The 25,218-nt window shown below is 43.8% G+C and overlaps 1 protein-coding gene across 11 annotated transcripts in view; it reads left to right on the top strand.

The window, feature by feature from the left end:
* The window catches only part of Neo1 (neogenin 1), a 179,217-nt gene extending 158,563 nt beyond the window's left edge, over positions 1-20,654 (top strand). For 7 of the 11 annotated variants that reach the window (XM_060375121.1, XM_060375114.1, XM_060375095.1 and 4 more), the window contains 6 exons: positions 6,939-7,177; positions 7,653-7,745; positions 10,847-11,005; positions 14,552-14,815; positions 17,247-17,383; positions 18,139-20,654. In XM_060375121.1, coding sequence (XP_060231104.1) covers positions 6,939-7,177; positions 7,653-7,745; positions 10,847-11,005; positions 14,552-14,815; positions 17,247-17,383; positions 18,139-18,222 — 976 coding nt within the window. In that variant the 3' untranslated portion in view covers positions 18,223-20,654. The remainder of the gene's footprint in view (positions 1-6,938; positions 7,178-7,652; positions 7,746-10,846; positions 11,006-14,551; positions 14,816-17,246; positions 17,384-18,138) is intronic. The other 4 variants (XM_060375132.1, XM_060375138.1, XM_060375128.1 and 1 more) reach the window with 1 other exon arrangement.
* The last annotated feature ends 4,564 nt before the right edge of the window (positions 20,655-25,218 follow it).

The raw sequence follows: 25,218 nt of genomic DNA, 5'->3' as shown, positions 1-25,218 counted from the left end.
CAGCAGTTAAGAACAGGCACAACTCTTGTAGTGGACTCAAGTTCTGTCCCCAGTACCTGCTTTGGGGGCTCGTAGCCTCCCATAACTCCAGCTCCAGGGGAATCTGACACCATCGTCTGCTCTCCGCAGAAGTGTACACATAGTTAAAAATAAAAAAAGAACTTTGAAAACATCTTTCCCTGGTCCAGGCCAAAAGTTCACATCTCCAAGCAGGAATGTTCATGGTGTTCTGTTTGTAAGTTAAAAAAAAAAAGAAAAGAAAAGAAATCTGTTGAAGAAAGGAAATAAATCAAACAGCCCACCATAGACATTTCTGAGTAAGGAGAGCTGATTTAGAAGCAGGGCAGGTCCTCAGAAGAGATTGTAGAAGGCGCTGTCAGTCCTAGGAGACCACACAGTAACATACGTGCTGTTGCCCCCGAAGACCTTCTTGTAGGGCGAGCCATGAATGTAAAGACAGTGGCAGCAAAGATCGGACTCTGTACAGTCTAGGCTAATATGTATGTTTGTGTCCTAGTGTTTTATAATTTGTAGTGTGTGTGTGTGTAGGTGGGTGAAGGTGCCTACAGAGCCCAGAGTCATCAGACCCCTCTGGAAGAAGAGTTATAGGTGGTTGTGAGCCAACCCACAGCAGTATTGGAAAACACATTCAGGTCCTCCGCAAGAGCTGAGTGGAGAGTCATGCTGTTAACTTCTGAGCCGTCTCTCAAGCCCTGTGTCTCTTAACAGCGATAACAACAAAAATGGTTTAAAAACTAAGGGCCGGGAATATGTTTCAGTGAGTAAAGTACTTATAATGCGAACATGAGGACCAGAATTCAAGTCAGTACCTGCTTTATAAAACAAACTCAGCAATGTGCATCTCTGACTCCAGCAATGTGGAGTAGAAGGGGGTAGACAAATAGATCCCTCAGGCTCATTGGCCGGCCAGCCTTGTCAGTCTGTGAGCTCGGGGGTTAGTGATAGGTCCTGTTTCAAAGAATATGGTGTTATTATTTAAAAAAAAAGAAAAGAAAGGAAGGAAGGAAGGAAAGAAAGAAAGGAAAGAAAAAGGAAAAGAAAGAAAGAAAGAAAGAAAGAAAGAAAGAAAGAAAGAAAGAAAGAAAGAAAGAAAGAACGAACGAACGAACGAACAGAGGCAGAATCCCTGAACAAAGAGTCAGGCGGGGGAGAGTGCTGTGGCTGCAGCAGAGAGCACGGCATACTGAAAATGCTAGGGCTGTGCAGGAAGACAGCGCCAGGTGTGCCGTGGGACCAGATGAGACAGACTGCGGGTGCTGCAGATGTCAGGACTGGGAAGAGAGCCTGCTCAATCACTTCAGTGCTCAGATTATGAGTCCCAGATTTCACCGAGCTTTTTAAAATACTATTGGAATTGTCTCTTGCTTTAATGTAAGGGAATCTTGACTAAGAAAATGTTTACATCAGATTGGTCTGTAGACAAGACTGTGGAACTTTCTTAATGAGTTATTGGGAGATGCTCAGCCCATTGCAGGTAGTGCTACCCCTGCTCAGGCATCCTGGGTTGTGTAAGAAAGCAGGCTGGGGAACAAGACCTCCATGGCCTCTGCTTCTGTTCCTCTTGAATTCCTGTACTTGTTGCATGTAATGGTAGACTCTAACCTGTAAGCCAAACAAACCCTTCTCTCCCCAAATTGCCTTCAGTCATAGTGTTTGTGACAGCAGCAGAAGTCGTACTACCCCTCAAATACACTACCCTCAGATGTTTTAACATTTTAGCAAAGATCTGGTCTGAATAAATTATTTATTATTAGCTTATATTTTTTCATGAAAATTAGAGACTAAAATTAATCTGATGTTTATATACATTCAAAATTAATTATATTTTGTTTTGAGTTTATTTTCTCCATAGTTTAGCACTATACCTGTTTACTTTCCCTCACATAAAATCAAGTAAATACAGTGTTACTGAGACTAAAGTATGTCTTATAGGCATAAATATACCAAAGTAGTTTTCATGTGAAGTCCTGAAAAATTGTTTTTACTGTTGTTTTAGTGGTTATTTAATTATATTACTCTCTACTGAGAAATGTTTAAATCATACTATGACTTTCTGAGACAGTAAAAAAATAAAACACTTCAAGTTGAAAGACATTGAAACAACTAAGCATTATTGAAAAGAATTGAGTCTGTATTTTAGGATACAGTCAGACTGAGAGCTTATCATCATCTATCAGTCCTTCCAAACTGCGCAATGGCAAGGATGTGCCTGCTTACGCATGTATTTACATATTGACTGGCCCTGAAATCTAAAATATACAAGTATGTGCTTATATGCTGAACTATGGTAGCTTTTTCCCCCTTTATCAAAGGGTAGGGTATGGTTTTTTTTAACACTGTCTTTTCAATGGAAGGATCACTCAAGTTCTAGGCTTCAGGGTTATGAGAATCTTACTTTTGTGTTTACAAAAGTATTACAACAGCCCAACTTACCTAAGGAGGAACCTAAGGAGTCTGAAGTACCAACGAGGGGCCATGCAGGGACTGGACCTAGGTCCTATACATAGTAGCCAGTGGGCAACTCGGGCTTCATGTGGGTTCACTAGGAAGGGGAGCAGGGGCTATCTCTGCCAAGGACTCTGTTGCCTGCTTTTTGATCACTTTTCCAGGATGAGGCTGCCTTACCCTGGGAAGAAGATGAACTCAGTCCTCATGCAGTTGACTAGATGAACTGGGGAGGCGGGGGGTCCAGGGAAGCTTCCCTATTCTGAGGACCAAGCGAGGGGGGATACAGGAGGGAGAGTGGGGCTAGGAGGAGAGGTGGGGTGTCTGCGACTGGGATGTAGAGTATAAATAAATTAGACTAAAAAAAATATGGTGTAGAGTAATAGAGGAAGACACCATATGTCAATCTTTGGACTCCATACACACTGGCACACATGACTACACAACCACACACACACAAACACATATGCATGCATGAAAAAAATGAGAAATAAAACATTGAGTTGATTAAAAAAACATTTAATGAGATGAAGAAAAAAATTCTGCTCATGCACTTTTATTTACCATAAAAGTCAGAAAGCACATCTGTATATGTACACAGCAAGCAAAACACCTAGAGTCTTAGAGCAGACCTTTACCACAGGCTATTTCACAGCCTGTGTGCCATCGAAGGTGAGAGAAAACTATTAGCCTAATATAAATATTACAGCGTGTGTGTGTGTGTGTATGTACACATATATAGGCTTTTACTATGTAGTCTTGATTGGCCTAGAACCTGCTACATAGACCAGGTTGGCTTCAAACTACACAGAATTTGTCTCTGCTCCGGTGCTGGGATTAAAGGTGTGTGCCACTGTGTCCATCAAATGTATTTGTTTTCAGTACAGTACATAGGATTGGTGATAAGCTACCTTGTAACTGCTCTGTTTGAGTGACTTTTTGTCAAATAAGTCATGTGATATATTAAACCTCTTTCAAATAACTTTCTACTGTTTACATTGCATCCTTTTTCTAAGAGAAGGGGGCTTCCTTTGAATAGGCCTCTCATTTGGTTTTTATTATGGAAAACTTTTTCTTAAGAGCCTGAAAGACAGCTTTTTTAGAACATTTCTACAGGTTTCTGTGTTTGGTGCTTTTATGTATCTTTAAGAACTTTCTCTTACAGCTAATTTTAGTATTCTTGATATCTTTAATAGTATCTAAAAAGCAAAATGAAAACATACCAAAAAGAAAAAAGAAACAGACTCCCATAGTGTTTTAGAAGGAGTTAAAACTCAAAATAAGTAAAAATGAAAGTGTCTTCAGATTGAAACTAGGAAAATAGGTTCTGTATTCTGTATTTGAATCTGCAAGTCCAACAGATTTGGGTCCCTTTGTTTAAAACAGTTACATCAAATGGTCACAAAGCTGTTCCCACCCTCTCCCCCTAAGCTGCTGCTGGGTATTCTATTAGCCACTAAAAAATATAAATGAGTCCTTCTTACTCCTTTTCTTACTCTCTAATGCTTGAAGTACCTTCTGTTCAGGCTGTGGCTGTTAGAGCAATTTACAGTGTCAACATCAATAGAGAATTTAGAGTTTAGGCCATCATTGTTTCTCAACACATTCTCTTTAGCTCCCTGATGCTTGACAGATGACCCAGGATTCTGCTTCAAGAAGATAGAAGCTCTCAGATGATATATTATTGTGTTTTGTGTTTGTACATAAAAATACCCAAGGGTGAGCACTTTGTAAAGAGGTTTCTTTGTTTTAATATTCTGTTGGCTGAAGGGTCCAAACAGCATGATTCTGATGTGCTGGTAAAGGTCCCTTGCCACAGGAGAGCTGAGAAACAGAAAGGAGAAGAGTCATATGTAAAAGAAGATGGAGGAAATGAATTCCAGGCCTCATTACACAGCCTGTTCTGTGAGAACTGTTTAATCTCCAAGGTGATGCCATTGACTTAATTCTCTCTCACTAGGCTCTATCTCTTAAATATTCAATTACATCTTATTACCACTAATGAGGACCAGGTTTCCAGCACATAATTTTGGGGGGACAAACCACATCCAAATTGTAGCAGATGAGAGTTACTTCATCATATCACCATCTAGCTAAAATTTTCCGAATAACTGTTTGGTATTTTGCAGCAAGGTTTTGCAGCAAGCTTTCCTCAAAGCTGTAGCACTTTTTCCTCAGCCTCCAAACTGCTGGGATTATAGGTTCGTGCCCAGTAATTCTCAGGTCAGGAATGCTCAACTTAAAACGCTACCATGCATGTAGTAGTGGCCCTGCAAGCTCACATCAGCTAGTGGCAGCACAGCCATCTTAGTTATGAAAGCATCTCCACATTAATAACATGCGACTGCCAAGTACTTGCTATACAAATGATTTTTTACACTGTACTGCTTCAAGGATAAAGACAAGGAAAAGTTAACACATTCAGTGAAATTTAAAAACAACATATTTTCAATCTGAAGTTGGTTGAATCTGAAAATATGAGGGTCCACTGTACTTATTTATACTAGTTTGGAGTCTTTTTTTCCTCACTGCGTGTTCATGTTCAAGCTTTAGTCCTTTCTAATGTACTTTTTGTCTCAACTATTTTTCCACAGTTGATTTCATTAGGTTACACACAGTCTTCAGTACCTGAGTCAGAACCTCCTCTCTTCTCCAGTCTCTTTGATGTGATCTGGTGCACTTCTGTGGTTTCATTTACTGTGTGCTTCCCAGAAACTGTTTCTATTTCCAGCTGGGCCTCTTTCTTCTAAGAAGGTTATGAAACCTTTGGGATAGGAATCCTTGTTGGAGGAAGTGTTCCCTGGGAGCTAGCTTTGAGGTTTTATAGCCCAGTCCCAGTGGAACGTATTCTCTCAAACTGTCAGCTAGAATAAACTCTTCCTTCTTAAAATTGCTTCACATAGATAGTTTGTTATAGCAGTGAGAAAAGTAATTAATTCACATGTCCAAGCCAATTCATAGTACTTCCCATAAAACTTCTTTTAGTCCACTCTTCCCAGTGTAAGTAAGCAGCCTGAGTCAGAAGCCTTGGCCATTTACTTTTTTTTTTTTTCTTCATCCCCACCCAGTCTGTGTTCATTCCCTCACTAAGTCCTAGTATTTCTACCTCCTAAATAAATAATGCCTTGGAGATCTGCCTCTTTGACTCCACTGTCACAGGCCAGCATTGATGAGGGACTCCCTCCAGTTCTCTAACTCTCAAATCCATTCTTTACAAGATGGTAGAGATAAAGTCTGAACTCAGATTGTCCTTCTTACTCTCTTGCTTAAAACCATTAAATTATTTCTCATTTCTTATAGAGGGAAATTCAAAATCTTAGTACTGCTAAAAAGCCCTTTATGATCTGGTTCTTGACTGCCTTCCGAGCACTGTTTCCCATCGTTCTCTTCATGGCTCATGCCCTCATCATTCAGGACTTTGCAGAATCCTTCTAGTATACACGGCTGCTGCTGTTCCACTTCAGGGCTTTGACATAAGCTGATTTCACCCCCTGGAGTACGCATGCCGGCCCCGTCATGACTCACCATAAAAGTCACTGCTGTACACTTTTGCTGTCCACCTGAGCTCCAACTATTAAGATTAACAGTTGGCGTTTTGGTAAGCTCAGAGCATTTAAAAATAGTTCAGTGTCGTTTTCCTCACTTGACCAAAAGTGCTGAGAGCACAGCAGTACAGCACAGGATCTGACAGGAACAAGGTGGCTAATACATGGTTATTGAATGGGGAGATGAGTGAGTGAGGGAGGGAAGAAGCGCAGACTGTCACCGCGTTCTTGACTCCACATGTGAGAGTCCTAGTGGGTTCCCTAGAAAAGGCCTCCTTCCCCGTCACATTTTACCTCTTCTTATTGTTGAATTTTTACTTCTTGTCCTTTCTCTGTCTGGTAGAAGCTTGTACAGGAACCATCTGCTTTAGAGCTTTTGTTTTTTAAAGGCAGTCTCATTCTCCTAACATAAAGAAGACAATATTTAAGTCTATTCTGGCACAGTATCCAGATAATGTATGAACAAAGCAAAAATATTTACTATTTCCAGAAATAAACCTCTTATCTCTGATTTTGTTGTTGTTGTTGCTGTTTGTTTGTTTCCATTTCTGCCTTTGTTTGAAGCATCTCTCAGAAGGGCAGCGTTTATATCGTTTTATTTTGGGTTGGAGTAGCTTTGTTTTGATGGGGGATTGCATTTAGGATCTCACACATGCTAGACAAACACTGTGCTGCTCAGCTAATCTCCAGGTCCTTTTCAGCTTTTATTTTGTGAGTAGACCTTGCTAAGCCACATAAGCTACCCTTGAACCAACTCTGTAACCTAGACAGCTCTTGACTGTGTTATCACCCTGCTCCTGTCTCAAGGAATTGGGATTAGAGACCAGTATCATGCCCCGCAGAAGAAAATCAGTTTTAATCACAGTGTTTTAACAAATATATTCAAAAGAAGTGCATTTTAAAAACTACTCTTAATTTTGTGCCTAGGAAACGAGCTGCCTGCAAATCAGTGAATGGCTCCCATAAGTACAAGGGCAATTGCAAAGATGTGAAGCCTCCAGACCTATGGATCCATCATGAAAGACTAGAGTTGAAGCCTATTGACAAGTCTCCAGATCCAAACCCTGTCATGACTGATACTCCAATCCCTCGAAACTCTCAAGATATTACACCAGTTGACAATTCCATGGATAGCAATATCCATCAGAGGCGGAATTCATACAGAGGTACCATTTCCCCTTTGTAAGGTTGCCTGAATTTGATAATTTAGTAAGAGATTAGTTTTAAAGAAATGTGTATGTTGGGATTTTTTTTTTTCAGTATTTGATGAACATAGAAAGGGAGAGATTGTGTATCATTTAGGAGTAGCCTTCTAGATCTTTTTAAGTGTCTCATCAGGCGTCAGTCAAGCATTTGAGCCACCTAATTCATGCATGTGCATTGCACTATGTCCTTTACATTGAACTCAGCTATTACATGGAGTTGAAAACCTTCTGCACACACCTCATTGAAGTACAGGGTGAATCATCATGTCCTCCTCATTGAATCTCAACAGGAATTCCCATGATGCTGTACATGTAAATGCCTTGCCCTGGTGCATTGTTTGTGAAGTCTAAACCCTCTAGTAGAATTTGCTCCTGTTGCGGCTGCTCAGAGGCCTAAGGCATCCCCTTGCTGCTAACCTCCATGCTTTCTATCTAGGGCATGAGTCAGAGGACAGCATGTCTACACTGGCTGGAAGGAGGGGGATGAGACCAAAAATGATGATGCCCTTTGACTCTCAGCCACCTCAGCGTAAGTAAAAGCTTCTCTTTCCCGAAGTACTAACAGTCTTCATGTCACGGTGGGAAATATCTCTGAGCAGTCTTAACTTCTCTTGATTCCAAGAAAAAGGACCAACTGCCAATATTGTGGAGCTTTATAAGAAGAAATACCAAAGCTTTACTGTATTTCATAATAAATGTTAATCTTGAGCTAGAGAAATGGCTCAGTGTTTAAGAATACTGGCTACTCTTCCAGAAGAGACAGGTTCAATTCCTAGCACCATCATGCTTTCTCACAACTATCTGTAACTCCAGTTTCTGGGGAACCTGACACTGCTTCTGGCCTCCACAGACAGCAGCCGTATCCATGTTGCACAGACATACCAGAACATCCATATACAGAAAAATAAAAATTAAATATTTTTGAGAGTAACATTTTTTTTAAGTTATAAATAAATTCAAAAGTCAACTTCCCAGCTAGCAGTATGGCTCTAGAGATGCTTGATTGCAGGCCTAAGAACCTCAGTTGGCCTTTATTCATGAAGTATACTTTTCTCCTTTAAACAACCTCAGCAATACAAATACCAAGAGCACGATCCATGAAAGAAAAAGGTGTGTTGGTTAGACGTCACTAAAACAAAATACTGTCTATGTAAAAGTAGTAAAAGAACAGAAGGCATGCCACAGAGAGAAAACACTTAAAAAACAAACCTGACAAGGGAAGGAGAGGAGAACCTCCCCTATCCGTGGACTTGGAGAGGGGCATGGGAAGAGATGAGGGAGGGAAGGTAGGATTGGCAGTCCGTCAGACCCTGTCTCCATAGGGAGAAAGGCAGTGAGAGAGCCATTGTTTTCAGACTGCTGTGTCCTTTCCCTTGCTTCTGTCTGCAGCTAGGAAGGCCTTTTAGACCAGCTGCTGGCGTGGGTCTGCAGCTGAGAGGGCGCCTCACTGCGGACCTGCAGCAAGCGAGAGATCAAATAGCTTTGGGTGTTCTGCACGAAATTTGTGCCATGGACCCTCTGTTGGGAAAATCTCTCATCCAGCCTCTCTCATCCTCGCTCACATGCGCCTCACAATGTATACTCAAAGAAGACACTTTTTTTTTTTACCTTTTAAGAAGACGATAATCTGAATGTTCTAAGATGTTCCTGCCAGAACTGGCTTATTTCTAAGAAAATTGAACTCTTTCTAAATTTATTAAATATGTCAAGGAAAATAGATACAATTCCAGTTGAAATGATTTTCTCTTTCTTTTTTTGGTTGGGTGGGTGGGTGGTTGGTTGGTCTTGGTTTTGGTGGGAAAGAAATGTCTATGAATATACAGTATTATGAAATTTTTGCCCAAACAGTTGGGTGGTTGATACAGTCTTTCATTCAAGAATCTGAAACCAGGTATCTGTATACATTGAGAGCTTTGAGAAATCCTTTTTGAAACCTACATACCAGCCCTTTTTTTTACAAGTTTGAATTCCTTGAGCTCTGGGTCCTGGAATGAAGTTGGAGCTGTGCACCTGACATCCACACACTTAGGTCTAGGCAGAGCTAGATGGGCTTGCTGGCATCAGGATGAGGTCAGATCCAAACCCTACACAGACCTGTCAAGTTCGGATTTAGGTAACTTCATCCTACACTAAAACATTCACTACTTATTTATTTATTTATCCATCTATTTATTTATTTATTTATTTGTAACCGCTTGAAATAGCTTTTAAAAGAAAACAAAATCCATTTTGTTTTCTCCTGTTGTTTTTTGTTTTTTTGTTTTTTGTTTTTTTCTTCATCATATGCCTCTAGAATGCTTTCAAATTGTACTTCATAGGTCAAGCTCAATTTTACTCCTTCACCCCAGCCTAAATTTTGGAAAATACTAATTTTGAAGCATCTCACTTTGAAAACTGCTTCTCTTGCCCCAAGGGAGATCTTGATCTAAGACTAACTGATCACCCTTCTCGGCCAGCTTTCCTAGTTATAATTTATTCCTGTGGACCTGCTAGAGCTTGGACCCCTGAAAGCATCTGGAGAAGAAAGGCATCTATTTCATGGTCTGGGGGTTCTCTTCCCAGAGTGATGTTGATATCCCCACAAAGATCTGTGGAGATTCTACACAAAAGAAGATATTTTAGTAGGTTCCAAAGAGCCAATTTAGTTTCATTATGAAAGTTTTATGAAAATGTTGCTTTAAACCGGAGTTGTGGGGGTTAATCCCTGTGTTCCTCATCTACCCTACCTGCATGTTTGCCTAGTAGGGCAGTGTACAGGTCGTTACCTTGATCACGGACATTGTTCTTCAAGTGTTCTAAGGAATACTAAGAAAATTGTATTTCCTGACTCTAGGTGTCTTGTTTTTTTCATGTTTATATCTCAGGTTAAAACAGGAAGCTTATTAAAGAGGTTTCATAGGAAGTTACATGTGGAAGCTATCTAGAACTTTGTATTCTTTACTTAAATTGAATCCTTAGTCAGGAAAAAAGAAGCTGGGAAATTTCTATTCATAGCATAAAATGCTAATGGGTGTGGCTGAGCTCCCAGGCAGAACACAGTAATAAATGATGCTGTACTACTATAATTCATACTTTTATTACTAGATTGGAGTGTGAGGGCTAAAAAATGTTTATTTATATTTCTTTCAAGATATCAAAACTGAACAAATAGCTACTTGCTTATTAATACCCATTAATTGAAAATATCTCAAAGTAGTCTAATGTCCCTTGGCAGGGACATACTAATGTCTTTTTAGCAGGATAGAAAAAATAATAGACGCAATATTTGATTATGGATTTGTGACACATTCAAATAGGCATTATAATATTCTTGTGATTAATATTTATAATAGAATTCAGAAATGCAGATAAATCAAAGAAAAATACTCCCTTAATCCTGACTGCTGTTCTCTGAAAAATTACCACTGTTAACAGAGTATATCCCACAGACTTTCTTGTTATGTATAGCGATAGAATATGCTCAGAAGTGTGTTCGTTTGTTAAGCCAGGTATAAAATTGATGGCTGACTGTCCAGCCACTTGCCACCAAAAAGCCAGAGTAAAGGTTGGGTGAGCGGGAGGCGGAAGGGCTGGCTTCCGCATGTCTGTGCACTCGCGTTAAGCATCTCTCTGTCTTGTGTTCGTTCACAGCTGTGATTAGTGCCCATCCCATCCATTCTCTCGATAACCCTCACCATCATTTCCACTCCAGCAGCCTCGCTTCTCCAGCCCGCAGTCATCTCTACCACCCAAGCAGCCCATGGCCCATTGGCACATCCATGTCCCTTTCAGACAGGGCCAATTCCACAGGTGAGAGATGACGCTCAAGGCCAGATGCTGAAAGCATTCCAAGAGTTGGCAAGTGGATGGGGAAGGACTTGCCCTATTTCAAACTTTTCAGTGTTACTTGTTTATCATAACATTTCTATGATGGATTCAAATTTCTTTCTGTAAAATCTACTGCACTTTTCTCTCTGTGTTTAAGAATTTCATGCAAGGTGTCATTTTAGTAAAAAGCAGCAACAACTTGAATTGAATAAGCTTCTTCCAGTAAGCCTCGCACCCTAACTTTGTCACCTTTTCCAACCTCCTTTTTTTTTTTTTTTAATTTTACAGTTTGAAAGGGAAGAATATTCAGAGTGGCTTTTAGAAACCAGTAGTTGCCTCGGTCACTCTAATGTTGGGGATGTGTGTAGGACAGTCATTATGTGAAATTACTGCTCTGTGGACCAAAGTAAGGACAGCATCCAAAAAGCAGCAGGGCCACCTTAGGGACTGGGAGACATCTCTAAAATACAGTAAGGTGGAGTAACGGTCTTCAGTGTGTCTTAAATGATCTGCCAGATGAATGCGCCCTCATTTGGAAATCATAGCTTCACCAGACAGCCTTAAGGAGAGAAGAATGAAGATAAGAGAGCCAAAAGAATAAACTGTTTATGCCCATTGGCTACAAATTAATTTCAGTCTTGTAGATTTAGCTATAAATCCAGGTAACGTCTTACATATACCATCAATGATTTTTCATAATTTGAAAGTTGCCTATTAATAGTTATTACTGGAAAAAAACTAAATGTTGAGGTTCTGAGAAAAAAAGAAAATTCTAGTGAGCTCCATTTTGTTGTTGTTTGTTTGTTTGTTTGTTTGTTTGTTTGTTTTACAAGACAAAGTTTCTCTGTGAGCCTTGGCTGTCCTGGACTTGCTTTGTAGAGTAGGCTGGTCTCAAGTTTTCATCAGTCTTGATCAGTCATTAATATGCTTAGAATACCAAATGAAAGTCAAAGCTTCAAGGGCTGTCTAAAGGTTTGTTTAATAGCTCTTAGTGCTTCACACTGTCAGTGCTGTTACCTGCTTGAACCCATGCCTAAATTTGGCCTTCATACTATCTCCTTCCAAATTTAGGTTTCAGAATTACATTTAGGAATAGATAGATTCCAGCCAGCTGCATGGGAGCCAAAGTTTGTCTCACAGATACAATCTCTTAGAACAGTGAATGTTAGAATGCAACTTTCTAATCCAGTCCTGTTCTCAGGAAGATAGTTTTATGTCTCACCACACTTACCATTTTGAAGGCTACGAGATCCAGCCCACACAATCCTCACATAAGGAACTGTGAGTATATGGCAGGTTCTCCTAGTCTACCCCTCTCCTCCTTTGTCCTGGGCTGAAAACAGCATAGGGAGTTGAGAAGAGACTAGCAGAGTTCCCGCTGAGCTCTCATCCAAGCGGCCTGGTATTGGTAGAATTCTCTTCTTTATCTGCTGGGACAGAAAGGGAGGAAAGGGAGAGGGAACAATACTAATGCCATCCTTGCCTTGATGCCCAGAGAAATAGTGACATACTCATTAGAGATCTATTTGAAAAATAGAGCCAGTAGCTAGACGTTATCCAAATTCTCCTGCTCTGTATTTCCCCAAGCCCTTATGTTGTTTGAGCTTAGCCTGCTGTTTTCATAACCTCAGGTGTGCAGAGCTGGCGCCTGGCCAAGTAGTCTCTGCTCTGAGAGCATTTACCACAGCTTGCCATGGGAAAAGCATTTTCTGTTTGACAATTGTGAACATTGTGTATTTTAAACAACTCTGAAAAGTAAGGCATTAGACCCAGTACCAAAGCAGAAAGTTTAGTGTGAGCCTCGTGTTTTAGTTAGAGCCTAGTGTAGAATGTTGAGGAACATCTCCTTGGAGAATGCAGTGTTCTGGTACCCTCCAGAGTACACAGAGCAACCTTAGTCTGTGGCAGTAGCTAGGGCTTTGACACATGCAGCAACTGAGTGTTCCTTTCTCCCTCTCCTCCTATCCTTTGTAAAAGACAACACCCTTGAACACAGAGCTGGCCTGCCATATAGCTATTGCCTGGTGACACGGTCAGGGCTTACACCCCTTCTCTCACAGCCCCTCATTTCCCTTCCTAGCCAGCTTCTGCCTGGGCCTGGTTCACAGACAGTGACCAGCAGCTCCCAGCCACGGTTGTAGCAGACGTGAGCAAGCTAGAAGTGGCACCCAGCCTGGACTTGAGAGGGCAGGAAGTGTGTGAACCTGGCGAGGTTGCTGTAGCCCACTCGGGGCGGGGTGGGGCAGCAGGTGTGCACTCAGCCTTATCCGTGGGACCCGAGGTCTTGAAACAGATGGTCTGTCCTGTCCCTGACCACCCCAGGGAACAGACTGATTGCTTTTTCACTAAGGCAGAGACGCAGGTGAAATTCTGCAAGCGGCTTCTATGTCGCTCTTAAGGCTGAGAACTCACAAAAGTTAGAGAAGCCTTCAGGCTGCCTGCCATAGCCTGTTGCTCAAGCTGGGCTCCCTGCCTCCTTCCTGGGTGAGATGGGGTCCATCCTGTTGACACTGAGTGAAAATCAGACAAGTGGCACCAGGTGGAAAAGGCAGGAAATATGTAGGGCTTCAGAGCCTGGGCCTGAGAATCAGGGCAGGGATTTAAACTTGGGCCTGTCTATGGGTGGCCTGCTTAGCCTCCCAGATTACTCGGAGAAATAAATAGAATAAAACTCAGTGGTCTACCCAAAGAACCTCTGTTTACAGGCACTGTGTTCAAATGCTCTTTATATACATCTCATTTAATGGATTTTGTGTCTGTTTCCATGTTTTATAGATGAAGAAAGTAACACTCAGATTCGGGGACTTTGCCAGATTCACTCATGTAGTACATGTGGTATTCTTAAAGTAGGGTATAGGACCGGCTGGCCCCACGGCTGGTACTTTTCCTGCCCCACTGTGCTGTCTTCAAGATACCTCTTCCTCTTTGTACTTTCTGTTCTTGTTCTCACACCTCGTGTTTTATGCCTCTGGATAAAAACACCATTCATGTGACAGTCTCCAGCTGTGTGCAGACCCCTAGGCAATTGTGAGACTTTATTGTCATGAGGCCAAAGCCATTCACATTGATGATGGCCATGTAGTACATGAGCACTGGCTTCACCTGCAGGTACCACCAAGCCTTGCTGACAGAGCCAGTTCCTGGTGTGTATTACCCAGCCTTTATTGCTAGACATGGTTGTCTCTGAAAGGTCAGTTTCTGAGACTACCAATCAGTGAGTGAAGTTTGCTAGTCTTAGGAACCTTCATAAGAACTCCATAACAAGTACTTTAAATTTACAAACTTAACAACTACCTAAAGTAAGTGAAAAAAAAAAAAAAAAGTTGAAACAGCTGGTTGAAACAAGATTGTTTTGGGATTCTTAGTCCCTCCATTCTTAGCTTGGCAGTGACCCTGATCCATGTGTCTTTGGACCAGCATTAATCTCCTCAAGTGCTTATTGGACAGGCTTAGGGAACCCCTAGAAGTAGGCAAAACTGCATGTTTTGATAGTAAGAAAATGCTAACATTTAGGCTTTCCTGTTCTAGAATCCGTTCGAAATACCCCCAGCACGGATACCATGCCAGCTTCTTCGTCTCAAACATGCTGCACTGATCATCAAGATCCTGAAGGCGCTACTAGTTCCTCTTACTTGGCTAGCTCCCAAGAGGAAGACTCAGGCCAGAGCCTTCCCACAGCCCATGTCCGCCCTTCCCACCCACTGAAGAGTTTCGCTGTGCCAGCAATCCCGCCCCCGGGACCTCCTGTGTATGACCCTGCACTGCCAAGCACACCTTTACTGTCCCAGCAAGGTGAGTGTGGAGAGCACGGCTGAGGCATGCACTGAGGGATGCGTGGTTCAGGTTTGGGATAGAAGTCTCTCCTCCCGTCCCCACCCCCCTTTTCTGAGACAGAGTTTCTCTCTGTGGTCCTGGCTGGCCTGGAACTTGCTCTGTGGACCAGGCTAGCCTCTGCCTCCCAGGTGCTAGGATCAAAGATGTATGCCACCACTGCTCAGCCCACCATCCCTTTTTTAGGAAGAACAAAGCAAATATCTAATAAGATTTTCCTAGCAGCTTAGAGAAACTGTGTCGTTGTACCCTTTGGGGGCATTCATACAAGCCACCGCATAATGTAATAGTGAGCAGGGACTGAGCTTGTGGACCGTGTGTTCTATGTAGAATCCCTTACCTTAAAATCTGGTGACATAGGTTTGCACAACAAAGCTGGTCTGTCTAGGCCCCTGGAATCACCTCACACTAAAGACACTGCAGGCTAAAGAAGGGCCTGGGAGGCCGGGACTCCCAAGATAGGGCATGCTTGTTGGTTTTACTTCACAGCCCAGCAGCAGCCATTGCTTAGTATGCTTTGTTTCAGAATAAGTCTGTGGTTCTCTAGTTCCTTAGTCTCAAAGCCTCTTCATGCCTTAAAAACTATAGAGATCAGTGCTAGTCCAAAGACACATGGATCAAGACTACTACCAAGACCAAGAATGGAGGGACTAATCTAAGAATTCCAAAGCAATTTTGTTTCTACATATGGAGTATGTCACTATATGTCATATTAAGGATTAAAAAGGAGACATTTCCTAAAATTAATCCATTTAAAAATAAATAACACTTTTTTGATGAACTGTTATCATTTCTCTTATTCCTTATAAGTGTCTGATTTGATGGAAAACAGCTACATTCTCCTATCTGCCCTTGCATTCAGTCTACTGTAATAGATTGTATTGGTTGTTAAAAATCTGCCCTCACAGACACATAATTGGCAAACGGTAGTGTGCCTTTTATGAGCATTCCTTTTTGGAAAAAAGATACTTCTGAGCTCATTGTCTAAGAGGGTTCCCCAATAATAGGAACAGGGACCATCTCTAACATGAACTCATGGGCTGACTCTTTGATCACCTCCCCCTAAGGGGGCTGCAGCCTTACCAGGCCACAGAGGAAGACAAAGAAGCCAGTCCTGATGAGACCTGATAAACTAGGGTCAAATAGAAGGGGAGGAGGACCTCCCCTATCATTGGACTGGGGGAGGGGCTTCAAAGGAGAAGTGGGAGGGGATGGGAGAGGGAGCTACAGCTGGGATACAATGTGAATAAACTACAATTAATAAAAATAAAAAATAAATTAAAAAAAATGTCAAAAAGGGGGGGGGACTTCTCTATTGCTCAGATTGGTCAAGAATTCTTACTCCTGTCTCAGAGTTGAGATTTCAGCCATATGTCACCAAGCCCAGTCAAGTATTCTTTTCTGACACCATGGGAAATCTCAACAAGTTGTAGATTCTTAAGATTTTTTGATGCGAATCTCTACCCATCCATGGCCTCCACACCCGTTCTACGAGGTTGCGTTGCTCTGGCTTGCGCTTTGGATGTGTAATTGGAAACACATTGGACATTTGGAAGATTTTTGGTTTACTAATAAAATCCTCCAAATATTCACACATTCATTGTATATAGGAAGCTTTTCCAGTCAGATGACAGAAACAAGTTTTCAAAATGGTAATTTTCATGGAAAACTTTGATTTTAACATTGGCAGTATCCATCATATTTTCCTTGTGTTCCTTGCTCACTTGTTTTAATTTCTAGAAAATATCTGAATGACCCATTTGTCAGTCATCTTTGAAGTTTTGTTACGTGCTAGAACCTCAACTCTCAGTCTATCGTAGTGCCCTTCTTGAACAGTTGTTCCATATGTGGCATACAGCAGAGACACTTGCATTTGGTTACACACAGCATCTAAAAGGCATGTAATTGAGAATTAAGATTTAATAAAACAAATAATTTTTACTGCTTCATTAAGGGTAATAAGCTGGCTTTTTAAAATATGAGAGCATGCCCTAGATAAGTTCACAGTTTATTGCTCTGCCTTTCTTGCTAAGGCTCTAACAGTTTTGCCATGTTGCTGTATACCCTCAATACAAGTAACACAGCAAAAAGTCAAATGCTACCTTAATTGTCACAGTAAATGAGCTTTGACTTCAGGTGTTCTGTGATGAGTCTGTGGGCCACCATACTTTGAGAACCACATTTTCTAAAGACAGTGGGATGTTTTCTGTGTCTCTTGGATGCTCTGTTGCCTTCCTCCTTCCATCTTTCTCCAGTAACTTTTCAGAGCAGGATTCCTGTCTGGGAATGTATGCATCCCTCACATTGAGACAGCATTCAGTCTGCTGGCAGTCTACTGAGGTCTAGAGGGTACAATCTTAGCCACAACCTAAAACTTCCCTTTGCCCTTCAGCTCTGAACCATCACATCCACTCAGTGAAAACAGCCTCCATCGGGACTTTAGGAAGGAGCCGGCCTCCTATGCCAGTGGTTGTTCCCAGTGCCCCTGAAGTACAGGAGACCACCAGGATGCTGGAAGATTCTGAGAGTGTAAGTTCATGGGGCCCTCAGCTTAGGATGTCCCAAGGGGTCTGCTTGCATGCTATTGGCTGGCTGTACTTTTGTGTGGACTCAGGTCTTTGCCACCCATAGGTGTAAAGCAGAGTGAATTGCTCATTGAGCAGGTGGAGATGCTCCTGAAGCATTTCCATATACTGTGGGAATGTGCTGTGGGTTTGTTTTGATTTCAGACCTACTCTGGTAAATTTTAAAGTGCCTTATCATCCTGTCATAGTTGTCATACACATCCTTCCTCTCATTTCTGTGCCTTCAAGTTGATCCCTTCTTCCTGAGCTCCACTCTGCCTTTTCTGAGGAGGATGCTGGAAGAGGAAGTGCCTAAGATTGTTTTCAAATACTAGTAAACAAGTCTGCCTTTCCAGGTATAGGGCTCTCTAAGAAGAAAGCTTAAACTTAGAGGATGCAGAGCACAGAAACTGTATTGCTCTGACACAGATCTAGATAAGATCTAGAAGCAACAGGACCTCTGCCTTGTAAGGTTATCGTGGGCTGAGGAGTGTGTACGTTGGGCAAAAGGCATTGTGAATTGTCAAGAAATGCTGTCTTTGTTAATGGCCTTGAGTACATCCTGCTGCTTTTGGCTTCGTGGAGCCACCCTAGTTTCAGACCAGCTTCCCAGGGCAGTTTTGGCCAGGCCACTTGGTACTCTGGGCTGTCCTTCCTGGACAGCTCTTCAGATCATCCCCAGTGTTCTCCATCATTCCCATGTTGTTCTCCCTTCTGCAGAGTTATGAACCAGATGAGCTGACCAAAGAGATGGCCCACCTGGAAGGACTAATGAAGGACTTAAATGCCATCACAACAGCTTGATGACCTTCACCTGGACATGACTCCAAGCCTGAGTCTAGAAAGTCTTGGAACTTAACCTTGAAAACAAGGAATTGTACAGAGTACGAGAGGACAGCACTTGAGAGCAGGAGCCAGTAGACCATCCAGTGCCTCCGCATGGAGCTGGCTCCAGGAACAGCCACCTTGCCTTCTGGTCAGCCTGGATGACACTTGTGTTGAGGCAGCTTCCCTTTGCCTGCTGATAGCCTGCAGGACTGGGCACCATGGGCCAAAATTTTGTGTCCAGGGAAGAGGCACGAAGAAGTGCAACCTGCCTTTCACTTTGTGGTCAGTGGCTGTGTCTTTGTGCTGCAACTGCGTCACATTTATGGAGTGTAGACATTGGCATTTATGTACAATTTTGTGTCCTATTTTATTTTACTTTAAAAAAAAAACACACACTATCAGAAGCCAAGGAAGCCCGTGATGTTCTCCACAAGCAGTTGACACCTGGCTGCTGGTTCCGGTTACTTAGAAAGTCACTGACAGTGCGGTTGTTTGACACTGTCGACAGGGGTTGGCTTGTTTTGGGTTTTGTTTTTATTTTTTAATTCTAAGACATTGCATCCTCTGCCAGCTGTTAATCCATCACTTTGAGGGGGGTGGGAAATGTTGCATTGCTGTTTGTAAGCTTTTTTATTATTTTTTTATTATAATTATTAAAGGCCTGACTTTCTCTTCTCATCACTGTGAGATTACAGATCTATTTGAATGAAATGTAACTGAAAAGACTTGTTTGTTGCTTTCTGTGCAGATTCAGTATTTGGGGTGGGGTTGGGGATTGGGAATAGGAAATGGAGGGCTGCTGAGGCCCTGTGAATGTTTCTGTCATTGTACTTTGTTCCAGAAGCCTGCGGAGAATGGAAGCAGCATCTTCAGTGTCCTTACCTGGCATGTCCATCTTCGTGTCACTGCATAGCAACTGGAGTTTTGTTTGGATGTGCTTATGAATTCTCATACGACGGTGGTTTTGATGATTTAGCTGCTCTGGTGTCTTGGTCACGTCCTTTTTGGAGTGTCCACACTGAGGTTCCCAGCAATGTGTTTCTAATTGCTTGAATGATGCCAAGTAGAACCAGAGCCTGCCTCAGCTGCTCGGAGAAGTTAGAACGCACAGGGCAGGGACCCCCTTTGTGCCACTATCATTGGTTCTCTTTGGAAGGTTAAAAGCTAAGGAAGGAGCTTGTTTTCCTATTCCAAACAGGATTTCTGCTTCTCTGGTCCAGGCCTCAGCCAGGCAGCTCTCATTTCCACATTGCAGAGGCTCTCCTCAAAGGCACCAACTAGGATGAGGCAAGATGGTACGGTGCCCAGGAGGCTTTCCCACATGTTTCTGAACAGAATTCTACAAGGAGCAGAGGACAGATAGTGGAGAGAAGGTCAGTGGAAGCAGTTGCCTTCGCCTATACCAGCTTAGCCAAACCCACTTAGAATGAGGTAGCAGTAGATTCCAGGTATGCTGAAGACTCAGCCATACGCTGCAGCCTTTGCCTTTGCAGAGTGGTAGAGGTGAGACGCTGAGGTGTGTATTTGTTTGGATTTTTATGTTAATACATAATGAAAAGTATAAGACTAACCCTCAGGCATCTTCTTCCCCAACAAATCCCTGGGAGACAGTATAGAGAGTAAATCAGGCTTCGGCTCTTCAGCCAATACCAATGGCTACGCCAGCCTACCTGCCCTTGAACATAGGTTTGTTTTACGCTCTTTGGGTCTTACCCTTTTTACTTTTCAACAAGATGGACTCTTGGTATGATTGGGGGCGGGGCAGTGAAAAATGCAGTGCTCTAACCCTGCTGCTCTTCCAGCTGTTCACAGGACGGCACCAGGCAGGGCTCTGGGACAACCAGTGTGCTTTGGCTACAAAAGCTCAGAGCATTCCGCCACCCGGAGGCTAGACTCCTCAGAAACTGCCTAGCCTTTGCTCAGAGCATGCTAAGTATTTAGGGAGTTCCTTCCCATAAACCCCAACACTTCGGTTACCTCAGGGCCTTGGTACCTGGATACTGCCACAGATTTGCAATGGGATAGGGGAGGGATGTATTTTTAAATAAAGTAACTTAAAAGTTGGGGGATTTTTTTAAATTCAGAAAATGCAAAGCTATTGTGTATTACACCATTTCACAATTTAATATGTGTCTTATATTTTCCTGTTGTTCTGGAAACTAAACCATTGTGTGTCTTGTGTCCTAGTTGAGCTGTGGCTCAGCAGCTTCCTTCGGGAGGGTGTGGAACAAATGTGTTTGTTGCCTTGTTGCCTGCTCGGGGGCCGGAGGACTGCTGGAACGGGGTTCTGTACACACTTGTTTGGCCTTTTCTGTAGTTGATGCTGTAAAACTCTATGGCTTTTTAAAAACAATTACATGTTTTTATTTAGTATTGGACGTCCAATACACTTTTTTAATCCAATCAAACTGTGGTCTGGTCAAAAAGTTATTTTCCTTAAAACTTTGGGGGCTCCTGTTTGCATTGTCTAGTGACTGCCCTGTGGTGCTCAGCGCTATAAAGACAGAAGTTAGGATGGCAGGCGTAGCAGGTAATCTAAGAAGTGTCTGACTGCCAGCCCCAAAAATGTTCTTGTTCCTGTCCTCTTTCCGCTGTTGCTGCCATGAGGGGACTGGGAAGCCTGAGGAAAGGCAAATGGCACCTGGCAACAAAGCCACCCTGAGTTATACAGCACCGTGCTGAGCTGGTTTCCCTATACTGAGAAGCCGAGGGCTGTAAGATCACTCAGTATTCCCGGCCTGGAATAGCGCTGACCTCAGCAGCCACAGGCCCCTGCCATCTGTTATCTTGTGACAGAGCTGGGGCCAGATGAAGAGTGTAGTGTCGCTCCACCCCGGTGTCCATCTGCTCTGCTGCCGGCCTATCCTTAGAAACCTAGAGCCCCATCCCCATCACTGGTGCTAGACTGGTCTCAGGGTAAAGTCTGAGACCCCAGGGCTCCACCATACCCCTAGGTCCAGACAGACGAGCCTTACCAAATGCACCGCTGCTCCGCCCTGGGAAAGCTGCTCTTGAGATTGCATCCCCTTCCAGCCAGAGATCACTGGAGCTATCCCCTCTGCACCCCTAGATGGCACTCTTGGCGTATTTTCCAGTGGTGGCTCTGTGAATGTGCAGACATGTGGTCTCGACAGCCTCAACGTGGACAAGAATTTCCCACTGCTCTCTGCCTCAGGCCAGATGCAGTTTCTGACAGCAGCAGGTGCCTCTTTTGGATGAGCGGACAAATATCCCTGAAGATAAGGTTTGGGGCCTGCTGGGAGGCTTCTCCCATAGCCCCTCCCTATCTTGCAGGGACCCCAAATTGGTTCTTAGAGATGTTGTACCTGGGCCTTCACACTTGAGTACCTGTGTCCCTTTGGAGTCCTGGAGTGCGCTTAAAAGAGAGCTGTCTGCCCTATTACAGAGTCCTCAGAACGTATGCTGGTGCCACAACAACCAGCTTGGTGCTGAGAACGAAAATGAAGTTGCCCTCAAGGCTGGCTCCAGACTGAACAACGTGGACAAGGCTCTGAAAGAACAAACAAGCAAACAAAAACAGCCTCTTCTCGTCCCTCCCTGCCAGGGATAGGTTGCACCATCTGGAAAGACTGGAGAGCATCAGGTAAGCCACCGAATGGTTAGCTATGGCCATGCAAATGAGCAAGGAGCCAAGAGGAGCCACTCCTGACCACACAGAAGATCCTAACAAGTGTCATGCTCGTGACCTTGTGTTTCTAGCTATCAGTGAAAAGAAATACCGGGATACTGGGAGAAGTATGAGATGTTAATTGAAGGGAACTGTTGCAGTTCATTCTGCTGCTGCAGTAAAAACTGACCAAAAGCAACTTAGGGGAGGAAACGCTATACTGGGCTTAAATTCTAATCACGGTCCAACCTGGGAGAAATCGAAGCCGTCCTGCTTGCTGTTTCACAGCATTATCTCCAAGCAAGGAGCTCGCGTTCCCTCAAAAGGAGTGAAGCAGCATGAGAGGCGCCTCCTGCAGGCTGCCTCCAGGCCAGCTTATGCTCGGCTGGTTTCTTACACAGTTCAAGAGGGCCTATGCCATAGCCTTCCTACATCAGCTTCTACGGCAGTCTCCCATAGACCTGCCCACTGGCCCGTCTGAGCTAGGCAGTTCCTCCTCCGTGGAAGCTTCCTCTTGGATGACTCTAGGCCATGTCAAGTTGACAGTTAAAATCAACAAGAACATAAATTAATACCTCAGCCCCTTCATGTTCTATAATGTTGGAATAAAATACTATTTAAATCTATCATTATCCTTAAGTGTAGTGGATGGTGTCCTTTACCCAACTTTCATTCATTCATTTGGGAAATGAAAAATCTAGGGCTGAGCAGTTGCCGAATTTCAGAGAAAGAATAATTTGAATTTTCCTTAATTATGGGTAGAGTGGGCCTGGAAACCTGTACCTTTAAGAAAATTTGGAGGAGGTGTTTCCAAGGAGAAATCAGGGAAAAAGGGTTTGATGCATCTGAAAGAACTTCTGAAAGTGAGGGCATCTGCAGCATGCCTGAATGCTCTTTGACCTTGTATGGAGTAAATAGATCCCTTCCCACTCTCAGCTGCTCTGGGCACTGAAATAAGATCCTCTAGACAGTGAGGAGACAAGCTCCAAAGAGCTCGGCGCGGTGTGGGTGACCCACAATGGAATGGGATCCGGAAGCAAGACTTCAGGGTGTGAAGCTAAGAAATTCATAGTATCGCGGCGGGAGGGAGGCCTTATGTTGTCAGCACTGTGGGCCCAGTTGGCAGTGTCCAGGCCCTAAAAGATCCTCGACCATCGCACACGCTCGGGGTTGTGGAGCAGAGCTCCGTTACCTGGTTGCTAGGTGTTTGCCCCCTGTGAGCGCCTTTCGCAGATGGGAGTGTGGAAACAGCGTTAAGGCCTCTGCACCGTAACTGAGCTCGTTGCTCCGCCTGCTTCTGTCAACCCTCCTTCTCAAGTGTGTCCCAGAGTGCTGCTGCTTTGCTGAGCAGTCCAGTCTCCGTGGGAAATCTGGCGAGGACCTCCAGCAGGCCAGTATCTTTGCTAACAAGTTCTGTCTCCCTTGTCAACATGATGCAGTTGCCTGCAGATCGATTCCGCATGGCACCTGGCCTCTCCCCTTCCCTTTCCCTGCTTGGCCTGGCATCAGAGCAGCCCACCTCCACACAGTAAGCCTTGTGTGCAGCTCCTGCAGTTTCTTCTTTCTCTTTTTCTCCTCCACCTCACCACTGCCTCTGTCAGTAGATGTGTGTTCATCTTTAAAGACCCCGCCTAACCCCTGATCGTTTTTTTTTTTAGTGTTTCTTCCAGTACTTAACGTCCTCCTTAAGGAAAGAACTGTAAATGTTTGGGTTCTCCACCCTAGTACCTAATGCACTGTAGGTTTTTACTAAATGGGTTTCCCTTTGAGAAAGATAAGACCTGAAGTCAGAGAGCTAATGCATCATGAGCCCGCGCTGGGGGAATCTGATAAAGCTCAAGCTCTTCTTGCAAGGGAGCATATCGTCAGGAAGGCTCTGCTGAGTCTGAGGTGCCAGGGTGGGGAGGTGGAGGCGCTCAGCTGCCCACGTCACATGGATGCTCCTGGGCATCCCGTGCTCCCACGCTTCTACAAGCAGACGGCTCTACCCCATCACTGGGACAAATGCAGGCCAGTGCAGAGGCTGAGGCAGTCAGCAGCACTCTGACTGGAGAGAGTAAGCTGGTGCTGTCCGCCCACAGAGCATTTTCTGAAACACTCAGGGACACGAGGCAGGACCCAGATGGGCTGCAGGTGGCATATCAGATTGGGGGTCATCCTAGTGAGTTAAGGATAAAGTGGGTACCTTTCATAAACTCAAAAACAGGTCTGGGTGAGGATACGGCTCAGTGAGTAAAGTGCTGACTGTGTAATCGCGGGGATCCAGGTTCAAATCCCCAAAACCCATATAAAACTAGACAGAGTAGCACAGGTTTGTAATTGCAATACTTCTGTGAGACAGAGATAGGTAGACAGAGATGAGAGAAAGAGACAGGAGATTCCCCAAAAATCCGTGATTCAGCTAGCCTGGCATATACAGCAGCAAAGTACAAAGAGACCCTGCCTGACAAGGAGGAAGGTGAGAGCCCCTCAAGTCTCCAGTCTCCATGCTCCTCCTGTACTCACACCAGCACACCCAGACGCACAGAAATCTTGCTGAGACATCTAAGTAGTGTACAGCTTTTCTGAAAGAGGAGAGGAGAGCTGGGATTCTTGAAGACGAAATGATAGAGCAGGCTCCCACGGACGAAGTTGTCTGCGCGGTGGTAGGTAGAAGGAACTGCCTGTGAGCATTGTAGACTAGCAGAAGGAACGCGGCTGGAACTGAAGCCAAGGAGATGTGGAGTGGGCAGGTAATATGAAAAAGGAATATTTTGGGTCTGTAAAAATGGGTTTCCCTCACTCAAAGCTCTAGGAATTACACACTCTTTCCAGACACTCCTGGAGCCTTCGGTGCCTGAGAACGCAACATGAGTTAGACATCTGCTGCTGACTTACCCAGGCCTGCAGGAGGGCGCAGACACAGCACAGCTACCACCACCCAGCATGGGACACACTGAGACCTGAGCCACGGGCTGGCAAAGGGCGGCATTTCCAGCCCGAGAGGGAGCGTGGGGGCCATGAGGCAGGTGGACAGAATGGTGCAGATCCACCCGAGGGACAGTTTCTTTCAGTTTCTTTGGACCACATCTGAAAGAAAACAGTCCCAGGTAACTAGATAAATTACAACACAAATGCTTTGAAATGCTCTTTCTAAAGAGAGTAAGGGATGGTCCTAATGAAGGAAGAGAGGATGAAGCCTAATGTACAATTGTCTGCTGCTGTAAATTTCTCTCTTACCGTTGTTTTTGCTGCATCCCATGTTTGGCAGGGTGTCTGTCTCTGTGGGTGGGTGTGTTTGTGTGTGTGTGTGAGAGAGAGAGAGAGAGAGAGAGAGAGAGAGAGAGAGTCATTCTCTTGTCATC

This window comes from Meriones unguiculatus, chromosome 1 (genome assembly GCF_030254825.1).
Source record: "Meriones unguiculatus strain TT.TT164.6M chromosome 1, Bangor_MerUng_6.1, whole genome shotgun sequence".
Lineage (NCBI taxonomy): Eukaryota > Metazoa > Chordata > Mammalia > Rodentia > Muridae > Meriones > Meriones unguiculatus.
The sequence above is the reverse complement of the archived record's forward strand: the minus strand, read 5'-3'. Positions and strand labels throughout refer to the sequence as shown.